Source organism: Dama dama, chromosome 11, assembly GCF_033118175.1.
Source record: "Dama dama isolate Ldn47 chromosome 11, ASM3311817v1, whole genome shotgun sequence".
Lineage (NCBI taxonomy): Eukaryota > Metazoa > Chordata > Mammalia > Artiodactyla > Cervidae > Dama > Dama dama.
The window spans coordinates 31,185,154-31,199,372 of record NC_083691.1 but is presented as its reverse complement, the minus strand read 5'-3'; the positions used below and the strand labels follow the sequence as shown (position 1 = coordinate 31,199,372).

General features: G+C 37.5%; 1 protein-coding gene across 11 annotated transcripts in view; it reads right to left on the bottom strand.

The window, feature by feature from the left end:
* Positions 1 to 14,219, bottom strand: part of NCOA1 (nuclear receptor coactivator 1) — a 205,941-nt gene that overhangs the window by 65,657 nt on the left and 126,065 nt on the right. For all 11 annotated transcript variants that reach the window (XM_061154920.1, XM_061154918.1, XM_061154921.1 and 8 more), the window contains 4 exons: positions 13,759 to 13,856; positions 5,782 to 5,959; positions 3,703 to 3,882; positions 2,217 to 2,312 (listed from right to left, as the gene is read on the bottom strand). In XM_061154920.1, the coding sequence (XP_061010903.1) occupies positions 2,217 to 2,312; positions 3,703 to 3,882; positions 5,782 to 5,959; positions 13,759 to 13,856 (552 nt within the window). The remainder of the gene's footprint in view (positions 1 to 2,216; positions 2,313 to 3,702; positions 3,883 to 5,781; positions 5,960 to 13,758; positions 13,857 to 14,219) is intronic.

The window sequence follows — 14,219 nt, the reverse complement described above, 5'->3', positions numbered from 1 at the left end:
AATTTTATATTTTAATAATACTTCATATTATTTTGGCATCTTTATATTTTCTTTATACTTTATATTTTCTCTGGTATTTTTTGTGTGGTAACTGTGTATCGTACGGTAATGCCCTTTTAATAGTGCATTGGTGGAAGAAAACACAATATAAAGTAAGAATCCTATTTTAGGGCCTAAAGATATCTGTTCTCAATAATTAGTTGCCTGGTTTTAGAAAAGTTACCATTCCCTCATGGGTAAAATGGACAGGCTGGATTCTATAATCTCTGAGGTTTCCTCTAGATTTATAATTACTTCATGATTCAGAGCTTTTAAATTTTTAGAGATTTATTCTAAAATCAGGCATATTAGGATTTTAATGCTGGGTCCTTGGTCAGAAACAAAACTACCAGTTATATCATTGTTCCTATGGAAAAATACAGTCTTCTTTAAAACAATCTAATTTAGGATTCAGTTTATAGAAATACAATTGAAGAAAAGCTGAACTATATTGTTCCTAAATTATCCTCATAATTTTTAGGACTCCCTTGTCTTCCACATTTATTCTGTGGACTAACCATCACCCCTTTCCAATAGGTTTTTATTCTGCTAACTCTCAAGCCCTCTTTGGTCTTACTGACACAAAAGATCAGCTATATTTTTTAACAGACCCTATTTTTCCTTCACGCAATAATATTTTTGGTTTTTCAGTAAGGGTTTATTAAATTTTTCCAGTGTTGTTCACTGGTAGAGAGTAACACATACATGCTAGACTCAAAAAGGGAAAGGAAAGGTATGCAAATTGATCATTACTACACTTAGATGGTGTATATCTGAGCTCCCAGACGCTATCTTTGCTGTATTCTATTGTCTGTGCCAATGCATGTATCCCAACCCACTACTCTTTAGTGAGAGCTGTTGGGAGTTTATCTTTAAAATCCAAGAATAAAGCATACAACATAGGAATATTAGATTTCTGGGGCTAAAACATTAATAAATATTGTAAGAGGATCTTATAAACAATGGCAAAGTAAAAAAGTAAACACTCACAAAGAATAAAATTTAGTAGAAATGATTTTTAAAATCTTGGTCTGCTATAAAAACCTATCTATAGTATCTGTCTCTATTTTAAAACTAGAGTGGTGAGTGATACATATACAATTCTCATTGATGAAAACCTAAGTGACGATAGGATTAAACAATATAGGGGAATTCCCCGATGGTCCTGTGGTTAAGACTCCATGCTTCCACTGCAGGGGGTGCAGGCTTGATCACGGGTAGGGGAACTAAGATCCTGAGCATGCCACAGGCACAGCCAAAAAATTTTTTTAATTAAAAATTTAAAAAAATATATTAAACAACATATGAGAAATTCTTTATATGAAACAACAATAACTATTTGTTTTTGCTAAAAATCAAACCTGAAGTAGGCCTTTAAAAAGAAGGGCTTACTTTCAGGCACTCACTCACTTTGTGGCTGCCTCCTGTCCTCCTTTCAGTTCCAACAGATGTCTCTGTTAGAACTCTCTGCAGCTCTGATTCCTCGATCAGGAGCACTCATTCTGCACCATATGACCCTTCCTCAGTGCACCCTTCCAACACTCTTACTGGCACAGTTGGCACAATCTCATTCTTTGGGGCTTAATTGTGTGGTATCAGTTTGACAAGCTTTCTGTTAACCAGCTGATTTTTAAAACAGGACCTCCCTATTAGCTTCTCTTATACCACTTACACCTTTCCATCAAAAAAGTACTAATCTGTAATCATATCATTGCTTTTTGCTCAACCATGTATACCCAGAGCAATCATACATATGACAGGCACTTTCAGGCATTCGATTAGTATGTGCTGAATCCATTTAAAGGAAAAGAATAAAGGATAAAAGAAATAGTCAGATACATTTATGCACAATATTAAAACCACCCTTTTGTATCTACTTGTAAGCAAATATATTAATATCAACACTGCCAATTTCTTTTCATGAATTTGAAGAAATAATTTATAATCAACAAATAGAGATATGTGAATAATTATAAAATAATTTCTTCTCTAGCACCCTCCCAACAATGATGACAGTATCTAAAATGCACAATATCAAGACCACATCTGAAATGTTTTCTGTAGAGGACTAGTGAACAGCAGCTGAACAGCAAGAGAAGAGAGGGACACAATTAGTTTTAAGGGGATAGTCACATTCATTAATGCTGAAAGAACATTCAGAACTTTGCAGCTAGTACCTGTAGTATCTTGCTTGGTCATAAAGGATTCTACACCCGTAATAGCTGGAGGCCGAGGTAACCGCCGTGCAATACAAATCAAACAAGACTGGAAATCTGCCCAAAACAAGAAGGGCAAATTGAAGGAAAAGAGGACAGAAAGTGGTTCACATCTATTACCTGCCATTAACAGTTTTTATAAAAACAATACATGTTGTAAGATCTGACACAATGTTGGAGTGACTCTGATCTAACAGTATAACATTAGAATTAAAATTGCTTGCAACCAAACACTAGCAGCTCCAGAAAGAGGTCTAGTTGGGTAAGATCTGACACAATGTTGGAGTGACTCTGATCTAACAGTATAACATTAGCATTAAAATTGCTTGCAACCAAACACTAGCAGCTCCAGAAAGAGGTCTAGTTGGAATCAATTATCCCTTCCCACTGAATGCTCCTACGTAAACTAGAGGAGGCCGAAGCATCTCAAGTACTTGGGGGATAACAATCTGAAGAAGTAGTTTGGGCTAGATTCAAGCAACACAGTGGTTTTTAAAATACAGGTTCATAATTTCCTATACTCATTAATGGCTACAAAGATTATTCCTATAACCACTGAGCAGATTACAAACTATCATATGAAAAAAACCAACATTTAACTGTTTCTGAAGAAGCATTATTTTGCCCTTGACAGAAGACTTTTATGTTCCTAGGACCTATAATTTTTTTGAATGTCCCATTTCCATTTTTGTGAGAGTCTGCACAGAGTATCATACAGCTAAACATGAATTTGAATCATATAAGACAGGCCTGCATGTATATTCTGTAAGAAGTCCCCAGCTGACTGCTGTACCCTTTCCCTGGTAGGACCCACTACAGACAAGCCTTTTTGCATCTGACTGACTTCTCCACAGCTTCCTTCCCTGTTCTTTACTCCACCAATTTGTGGTATTCTTAACTTAGTTCAGTTTAAGCATGCATGGAAAACTCATCCACTGAAACGTATTTAACTAATACCATGTTCATAGCCTGTTCCCATTAGAGCTTCAGCTGTGTTTTCATCTGCTCCTAAGCTTTCTCCTTATAAATTACCTTGTATGGCCTCAAAAGTGCTAGCTCTATTCTCCAGTGTTCCATACACGCTAAGCTTGAAACTTTCTAAAAATCAGAGCTGTTCAACAGCCTGCTGCATCTGGTACATTTCCAACTGGCAGCAGTGAGTTACAGCTCTTATTTCTAGGCAGCAAGTTGGTTTGAATGTGACATTTTAGTGGGAATGTCAGCTACAACTGAGAATTTGGGGGTATTTTAAAGGGGGGTAGTTCTAGGTGTTAACAATTTTTTTCTTAAGTATTAAGAAATATATAGCAAATTGAAGAGCCACTAAGATATACAATATCATAACCAAAAATATTATCTGAAGAAGGCAGTTTATAATCAATTTCCTCTCTGTTTCTAAAACCACGGGAAAAGCGATCGAACACCTTAAAACCACCCTCTGTTTTACCTTCTCCATCCTCCTGAATCGATTTCGGCTGTGACACAGTGAAACACTGCATCACTTCATACCGCTGGCAAGCTTCCTGGTTCTCAGGGCCAGGCTCATCTGGACGGTGAATTAGCATCCTGCAGTTAAAGGTATGGCTGTTTCGGCGTGTTGCCTCTTGAGGCCAAGGAACTCCATTCACTGCGAAAGAAAAATTGATTATATGCCTGTGAAGGAGAGGAAAAGGTACAAACTCTGAAGATACAAATGACACACCTTTACTCATTTGCTTAATTAGATACTCAGATTAAAAGACAGACCCCTTCAGATCTAACACTATCCTGAGGCAAAAAGAGACTTAACTTTCCTTTGCAAATCTAATCCTTTTACCAATTAGAGAAATGTAAAATTTGCAAGAAACTGTATAGGATTTCCTCCCTCAAAGATAAGGCCTTAAAAATACCCTAATTCGTTAACAGATAAAGAAAATTAAAAATTAATAGCTTCTTGCTTTTTTGCTCAGAATTTTATAGCAGTTAGTTAATAAGCTTTTCCACTTGCTTCCTGCTATACCCTGGCATTGGAAAAAAAAAAGGATTGATAATCATAGGTCTGTTACTAAGCAAGAATTTTAACCTGGAAGGCAAGGCTGCTTAAGGGATGGCTTGAGAGTATGTTTTATGTTCCTCCTTCTGGTTGGAGGAATCAAAGTTTTTCAAATGAGCCTGTCACTCAAAAAAAAAAAAAATTTAGACTAGACAAGAGACCAACCTTGGTTTTGTAAATCATTTTTTCTTGCTCTTTATTTTATTTGCACAATCTGCATGCTACAATGCCTTAAATATAGCAGATAATCATTTTACTTCATTAAAATGATTGCTAAAACACAAATGTTACTGGATTCAGTGTAAGAAAACTGAATTCCATTGTACAGCAGATATCTATACATGTCAAGTGAGACTCCCTGTGTAGCGAGTCACTACTTCCCAGTTACAATATTATATTCAAGCCATGGTGACAGACAGGGTTTTTCAGGCTGTTCTCTCACCACTCCCAACAGTTTTCTTACCATAGCCTCGCTGTTGAATCTCTTTCCTTTTTATGATCTCATCACTCTACAACAGTTAGAGGAAATCACGGAAACAAACCTATACTGGAGTAAGAAGTCTTGGTTCTTCTAACTAGTTGTGAGGTTTGGGTTAATAACTTAATCTTTGCCTCATCTTTAAAATAAAGGAATCCACTATATTATGTCTCAAGTCACTCACACTCCACATTAAGACCCCTTGATAATCCAAGTGTCAAACTAGTGATTTTAATAGTAACAATCATTTCAGGCTGCCAGTAAACACATATTATCTTTTCAAAGAAGAAATAACACTTCCATTTCATCAAGTGAACAACACAGAAAACAAAGAGCTATGGTAATATTTTATTTTCATGTTTGATTTAGTTATACAGGATTTCTAGCCAAGACTCCCCCCCAACTTCTGGGGAGTGCCTACAGGTTAAGGAGCAGGTATATGGCTTAGTGAATAGAACACAGGCTGGAAGTCAGCCCTATCTATCCTCTCGCTAGCCTCCTCTGGCAGTGAACTGCCCGTCCAACCATTGGATGGAACTCCAACCATGCTTGGAACTCCTGAGTTGAAACCACTTACATCAAAAAATGTTCATTTTAATAAGTATGTAATATGAACAGTATTCCTTCCACCCTCCTTCCTTTTTTCTTTTCTCTGAGCAAGGTGGTAGGATAAATTACACACATTTGTCTCTTCCTTAGACATAATTAAAATTCAAAACAAAAGGAATTCCAAGTGGAAGCTTCTTGTGGCAAGACAACTAACTGTTCTGCTTCCTAACTCTGTCACAGAATTATGGCAAAATCTAGAGGAAGAGGATAAAAGGAATGTTCTCTATCAGCTATTTGATGACGTTCCTCCTTCATATTTAATCTCAGGCTGAAATTAAATTTTAAAATATTTTAAATATGTATAACATAGAATAATACCATATATTATAAACATAATAATAATTATACTTTATTGAGGGGAAGTGACAGAGAGCTCATATTTTTTTAAAAAAAACAATTCCTTTTACCTAGTGATTTTGGTAGCAGATTCTTCACAAATTCTGCATGATCACCCACATGCAGTATGCTGTAGACACTGGTATTCATTAATTCCTCCTGATTATAACCCAAGTAGCTGGTCACATTTTCTGACACAAATACAATCCTCCCTTCACAGTTCACAACAAAGAAAAATCCATCCAAAGCCTGTAAAGAAAAAAAAAAAAGGATGAAGAGGTTATGAGGTTAAAAGAGAGAAGAAAAATACACAAATATGTTTCTCTATTGAAAAAGATTGGAAAAAAAGAAAAAGAGATTGGAAATATGTGTCACGTTAAAAAAAAGGGTACTGAATAGAAGATTTAATATTGCATGTTCTCTGTGGAGGGAACAGGATTTAAAAACAGACTGTACACTTATGTCTCATGTAGGCATGAATAAATATGCCAAACTTCTTCCTTAGAAGAAATTTTATGGCAGTAATGTGAAGTAAGTGACTGACCGATTCAGTCATAAACATCTCTAAACTGTGGGTTAAGACCTGGTGTCTACCCTCAAGGAACCTGTGGTACAGTGGAGAGACATAAGCCTAATAAAATGCCAGTGAGAAACGCAGTATGAAAGACAAACACAGACTATTCTGTGAGTATAAAGAAGGATGCTTATTTGGGGTCAAGGTGGGAGGCAGAAAAAGGCTCCTTACAGGCCCTGATCTGAGTTATAAAAGGCACAGTGGAGGAGGGGAAGAGGAATGAGGGAAGAACATTCTAGGCAGAGGAGAGAGCATGGCACATAATGGAACAGAAAAGCAGTCTGGAGCTGCTGGAGCACATGGCACAAGACAGGCAGTGAGTCTGGAGAGGTGGAAAGGAGCCAAGTCACACTGGGCTTCTATGCACGGAGATGGAGCCCAGGAGCTCCAAAAGAAGATGTATATGCCCCAAGGGGAACATAATATCCACAGAGGTGTGGCAAAAAAGTCAGAATCTCTATTTATAGTAAAATCTAAAACATAAGGAGGAAATTAAGCTTTAGTAACATATCGACACCCTGGTGCCTCACTCAGTCCATACCAGAATCTGAAAGAGGATCCAGAATGGAAAAGATGACAGAGGTACCTTATTTATAATCCTTCTGTTTATTGCAACATGTTTTGCAGTTTACTTGTTATAGAATGTACAAAAGCAACAAAAACAAGTCCTTTAAAAAGCAGGACATATACAGAATTTTGTAACAAGACGTAACCACCCTTGGTATTACACATGATTTGCTGGTTACTTGTGGCAAAACACTTAACGAAGCTGTCTAACAATGTTGATGAGCTACTCAGGGTAGAGAGGGAGGTGGGAGCGGGGATCGGGATGTGGAACACATGTAAATCCATGGCTGATTCATGTCAATGTATGACAAAAACCACTACAATACTGTAAAGTAATTAGCCTCCAACTAATAAAAATAAATGGGAAAAAAAAAAAAAAAGGTAAGTGTCCCAAGTTTGCTGACCTTTTCTATGATGATGCATGGTAATGATAATACCCTACCCAGCAGGTATTTTCCAAATAATAGACACACTTAATTTTGTTCCTTCAGAGTAAAGATGAAATTTTAACAATGAAAATAAACTGCTTTCAAAAAGACACGTTATAGAGACAGTACGTGAAAATGGATGTTTTGAAATGTTACCACAGTTATCATTTTGTTGCGGAAAATGATGTAAATCACTTATAAAAATTATCTTCTCAGTTTAAACATTTAGAAACAAAACATTTTCACTGCTCAAAAGTCTTCCAGGTTTGGTGGGCTTTAAAAACCCATTTTTAAAAAAAGGAAAATGCAACACCTTCTGATTAATTTGGAGAATCACTATTTGAGATTTAAAAAAAAAAGGAATTTAGAGAATTCCTTGCTGGTCCAGTGGTTAGGACTCAGCACTTTCACTGCTGGGGCCTGGGTTCAAGCCTCGATGAAGATGCCTCAAGCTGCATAGTTTGGCCAAAAAAAAAGGTGAAATTTGAAGAAAAACTTACATAATTGGTAGGTAGGATTTCAAAATGAGTAACGTGACTCAGAAACTCATCCAATGATACATTTTTCCATTTGTATCTACCTTATTTTTATGAGGTGTCTTGAATTTTCAGGTGATTATTTAAGCCAAATATTCAAATAAACTGAACTTGAAACTACATCTTAAAATCACTGCATTCCAAAGCATTCAATCAAGATTTTAAAAAATAATGAAGTACAGCACAGTTCTCAAGAAAAATACTGCTAATATCTTCTTTAACAAGAACAAAAAGAAATAAAACTATTTTTACGCCACCTGACTGTTGTGACTATTTTTCACTTAGTTCATAATGTGAAGAGGAAAGGGATGTGATTAATAATCTAAAAACCTCAACACTAGACAAACCTTTCACTAATCTATTTTGGATTTAGATGAGCACAAGAAGGCACTCTCATATCCAATTGTTTTCTAAAAGTCAGAGTAGCTATAGATTAGATCTATAAATTAAGATAAGAGTAGATCATAACAGGTGATCAATATATGTATTTTTTCTAAAAGTTAATGTGAAAATAGGGATAACTGAAATACAAACATATCATTTTCTTAGAAGATCTAAAAGATTTTTTTAAATGTTCATAGCTATTAACTGAATCAGTATAAATACGATTTAACTTTTTTTTTTTCCTTTTTGGTCTCTTAGAAGAGTTTAATAAAAAACAGTTTGGGCTTCCCAGGATGCACAGTGATAAAGAAACTGCCTGCCAATGCGGGAAGTGCAGAAGTTGCAGGTTTGATACCTGGGTCAAAGGGATCAAAGAAAGATCCTCTGGAGGAGGAAATGCCAACCCACTCCAGAATTCTTGCCTGAAAAATTCCATGAAGAGAGGAGCTTGGCGGCCTATGGTACAAGCGGTCACAAAGAATCTGACACGACTGAGCACACACGCATGCACAAGTACAACAAAGTATCTCAGAGCAAGAAATAGGATTTATATACAAAGCAGGCAAGTAAAAAAAACTTGGCTATTTCATGGTGAATCACTTCCAAGGGGCATACTACCCAGCTTCCAAATCACTACCTTTTTATTTTTCTATCTAGCTTCCAGGGTGTCCTTCTAGGACACTGCCTCCCTAGCGACCCTGTCTAACTTCAAAGTCAGTCAGCTTCTCCCTTGCTTTTTTCACTCTCCATATCTGTCTCTAGGTCTGGAAGTTATTACCCTTTGTCTGCAGCAGGGCTGGGAGAGACTGAGACCCACTCCTGGGGTCATCTCTGCCCACTCTGAAGATTGGCCAGTTGTGGGCACAGGGGTGGTGGCAGACAAACCTCAAGCACTAGCAAGGTCCAGAGAGATTCACCTGAACTACACAGTGCAATTATTTTTAAGACATGTGTGAAACCCAAAGGACGTAAAAGCCCTCCTTCCTTGCAATAGGTCTGTAGTCCCTGCAGGCTCCTGTTTTCACACTTTCTGGGACTTCTCCAGGCTCTCCCATTGACTGCACCTGACCTGGGAAGTTATTCTAGTAGCTGGCCTCTGGAATATGCAGTTGGTCAGTCTTGCAGAGAATACAGAACTTTTACCAGGTCCCTGCTTGGCCTCGATTACATGGAATCATCATTTCCTCTAAGAAGTCTGGGGCATCATGTTTCTTTTGAGCTTCCCCAGAAAAGACTGGCTTGGAAAACCGGTCGACAAAGGCTACCCCATGGCTGCAGAGATGTTCTGCTGACCTTCTCCTGAGATGCAGACAGCCTATCCTGGGCTGGATATGTGTATTTTTTTCTGTTTTGTTTTCTGAATTAAAATAAAATATGTACTTGAAATTTTAAAAAATATGACAATTAAGTAGATTGTATAAGATCTGCCAAAATCCTATTCCCAAGAGATTGGTAACATTTCAAGGAATCCTTTGAAACTATTCCTCTGAATATATAAACATTTTTAATTTCTAAAAGTGTATCTAATTAATATAACCTGCTAATACTTGTTCTTATTCTACAAGTTTCCCTCATGTGTTGTGCATATAATTAATTTCCAAGTGTGCTGCTGGGAAGGAATCTTCCTATTTCTCCAAGTTGTCACAGCTGGGCGCACTGAGCTACACACAGGAGATGACAACAAATGCCACTCCATTAAGTACAGCATCATCAGTTGAAAGAGTTTTTCTCTCTTCCCAGGATATCAGCCTTTGAAGAGGACCACCCTGGGTCTCAACGCAGGGCTCGCACTGGCCAGGGCTTCTCACAGGGCCCTTGCTTTAAGTGATTACACAAGCTTCCCTGAGTATCACTAAGTGTCAGTCACTAGACAAAGTTCTGGGAATAAAACACACATTCTCAACAATTTTATAGTCTCTGAGGGAAAAAGACAAGTACACATAGTCACAGTGTAGTACAATAGAGGCGTTCACAAAGGTTACACACAGATGCCAAATGCGCAAAGGAATGGCTGTTGTGGGTAAAGTTTCCTGGGAGGAAGCTCAATGACACCAGAGCCGAGGCCTGAAGGACACAGAGCAATAACTCGGGGGGACGAGGGGTGGAAAGAACATTCCAACAGAGGAAACAGCTCAGAGGTTAAAAAAAATCACCTTGTACACACTTGTCATATTTGTTATACTTAACAATAAAAAGTTATTTTTTTTTAAAGCTTCAAAGTAAGGCACCATTACCCCCACCCCCACCCCCAAAAAGCCATGGGGATTATTTTGAAAGTAGTGTTTTTAAGCAGGAGAGTGACATGATCTACTTTAACAAAGATCTTTCTGGCAGTGGGTGTGGCATGTGGACTGGAAGTAGGCAAACAAACTGCAATGCTATTGTGATACTCCAGCTCAAACGTGAGCCTGGATCAAGGCAATGGCAGTGGAAGTGACAGAAGAGAAATCTACAGATGCAGAACAAACAGCATCTGGGGACCTCTAGCAGCCATGGAAACAAGCACAAGGGGTGATCCTTCATTAGTGACTTCGGGGTTCTAGTAGATATGTGCCTTTTCTAGACAAAGGGGACTCAAGCAGGAGAAAAAGCCAAGTTTTTAATTTTTTGACTTTTTTTTAAAAATAGGAGATAAGGGGATCAATTATAAATTTAGCTTTAGGAAAGTTATATTTTGAAATGACTGAGGAACCTTCTGATGGAGATGCTGAAAAGGCAATAGGATACAATGAAAGAGAAGCTGTGAAGAGAGATCTGGGCTAATAAAAATATACCTGTGTGATTTACAGGTACATATTGTATCATTTGGTTTTTGCTTCTTTGTTTTTAACTATAATTACCTTTTCCCCTTTCAGAGAATATCTGATTTCCTTTGAGGAGTTACTTCTTCCCCATTTAATAAAGTCTCATGGGATTCTTAATCAGGCCACTGGGGAACTTCCTCCCTAAATGTGATCCTTGAGAAGAATTACAATCAGAATGTACATGGCTGGATCACATTCATTCTGGCAGCAAGGCACTGTCCAGAGGGGTCTTTCAAAGAGACTATTTGTATAGTTTCTGTTTTCTAGCCTCCTTAAGATGCCTTGATGATTTAGTTGCTAGGTTGTGTCCAAATCTTTTGTGAACCCATTAGACTGTAGTTCACCAGGCTCCTCTGACCACGGGATTTTTCCAGGCAAGAATACTGGAGTGGGATGCCATTTCCTTCCCCAGGGGAATCTTCCCAACCCAGGGATTGAACCTGGGTCTCTTGCATGGCATGTGGAATCTTTACCAACTGAGCTACCAAGGAAGACCAAGATGCCTTGGTTTCACCTTATTTCTAAGCATGGTTCTATGTATCGAAATAGCATCCCAATGAATTCATATTTGGTTAAGTGAAAGTGAAAGTTGCTTAGTTGTGTTGGACTCTTTGCAACCCCATGGACTATACAGTCCTTGGAATTCTCCAGGCCAGAATACTGGAGTGGGTAGCCTTTCCCTTCTCAAGGGGATATTCCCATCCTAGGGATCGAACCCAAGGTATCCCACATTGCAGGCAGATTCTTTACAAGCTGAACTATGAGGAGAGCCCACATTTGCTTAACTTAGTCAGAATTGATGTCTGCTGTTTCAAATCAGAAAGCCCTCATTGGTATTTTAACAGACACACACACATATGAAAACATCATATAGACAAAGATACAGATGTTGATAAAACGGTCCAGGAAATGTGCACAGAATAAAAAACAAAAGGAAAAGAGCCAAAAGAACCTGGGGGAAGCTAACATTGAAGAGGCAGATAAAGAAAGAGAGTCAAAGCTATGGTTTTTCCAGTAGTCATGCATGGATGTGAGAGCTGGACCATAAAGAAAACTGAGCTTTTGAACAATGGTGTTGGAGAAGACTCTTGAGAGTCCCTTGGACTACAAAGAGATCAAACCAGTCAATCCTAAAGGAAATCAGTCCTGAGTATTCGTTGGAAGGACTGATGCTGAAGCTGAAGCTCCAATACTTTGGCTACCTGATGTGACAAACTGATTCATAAGAAAAGACCCTGATGCTGGGAAAGACTGAAGGCAGGAGAAGAATGAGACAACAGAGGACGAGATGGTTGGATGGCATCACTGACTCAATGGACATGAGTTTGAGCAAGCTCTGGCAGTTGGTAATGGACAGGGAAGCCTGGCGTGCTGCAGTCCATGGGGTCTCAAATAGTCAGACATGACTGAGTGACTGAACTGAACTGAACTATAAGAGAGAGAAACCTGAGAAAATAAGGCTAACAAGCAGCCAGAGAGAAGAATAGATAGTTTTATAAAAGAGGATTATGAAGAAGTTTGACAAAAGAGGGAATGCTGAGAATATGCTCAAATTAGTATTGTTGGTAGAGCGAATTCTATTTAATACAAAAACAGAGGATTAGTTTGGGTAATAGGAAAAAATGTATAAAGGAGTTAGAAAATCAAGAGACCTATACAAGTCTGAGTGTTAGCAAGACTTCACCAGAAAGAAGGACCTTGAGGTGGGACAGGAAAGAAGAATTTATTTTATATATATATATAAAAATAAATACATGTATGATTTAAATACACATATTTATAGCTATGTACATGTGTGTATATAATAAATATATATATAAAATAAAATTAGGCCGAGAGATAGAAAAGCCTAATTTGTGGGGAATAAATGTATATATACACACATATGTATGTTTTTAAACATTCATGCATGGTAGGGAGCACTTAAGGTGATGAACCTGATTGGAAACAAAACATCTGTGTTGAGAACAGAGGGGATAAAGATTAGAAAGGAAAAAACAGGTGAAAATTACACAGTAACTACAGAGTAATTCAAGATTAAAAGTTTTTCATTTTTAAAAGTGTGACAGAGAGTTGTTAAAACAGTAAGTTCCCTTACAATGGTCACATAAATAGTTAAAAATTCTTAGTCAGAAAACACCTACTGTAACAAAGTGAGGCATCCCTTACTCAAAAGTAAAATCCTACAGCAGAACTAGACTTCCCTGGTGGCTCAGGCGGTAAAGAATCTGCCTGCAATCTGGGAGACTTGGGTTCAATTCCTGGGTTGGGAAGATCCCCTGGAAGAGGGCATGGCAACCCACTCCAGTATTCTTGCCTGGAGAATCCCCATGGACAGAGAAGCCCGGCGGGCAACAGTCCATGGAGTTGCAAAGAGTCAGACACAACTGAGCAACTAAGCACACAGCACAGTAGAATTAGCACTAGCTAGCTAAATAATTCCAAAAGCTTTATTTTCTCAACTAGTCCTAACTACCATAAAGAAAGAGCAAGGCCAGACAGTTTTCTTTAGTTTTCCATGTGACCATTAGAATGTCATTATGAAAATTTCTCACGTCCGTTCCTCGAATTTGATTCTGAAATAATAACAACTGTCAAAATAGTTTCTGAGATAAAATAATCACTAAAAGTTATTTACAATTTTACTTTGTTTTATAATTTATTAACTGGATGTAAAATGTAAGGAGATAAAGAAAAAAATCAGATTGGCTAGAACAAGGATTTGATCACTTTCTGAGTCAATGAGAATACCCACTTCTAAAAGAAGAGGCCCCAGGGATTCCTTTTCTATCACTCCTTGACTGCTCGATGAGATGTCTGACTTCTGTACTTCATCATCAGTTGTTGATTTCTCTGTAACAAAGAAACAAAAAGTCACACATCTGAAAGGAGCTCATTTCCACAATGTCAAGTTTATGAAGACAAAAATTCATCTAGTTTCAGATTCAAGTAACATTTACTCATTATCTAGGCACTTTCACATTTAATTGTAATTATATTCATTTTGTAGATGATAAAATGGAGGTTCACAAAGGTGAAGTAATCTTACAACTAATTAAGTGGCAGCAGGAAGATTTGAATTCAATTCAAATTTGAATTCAAATTTTCTAACAAGTACAGTGTTCCAACAAATGGAAAAAAATGGTGTAAATACATAACCCTTTTTTAAAAAGTCTACACCAAAAGTTTTTTTTTAAATGGGCAAATTGTAAATGA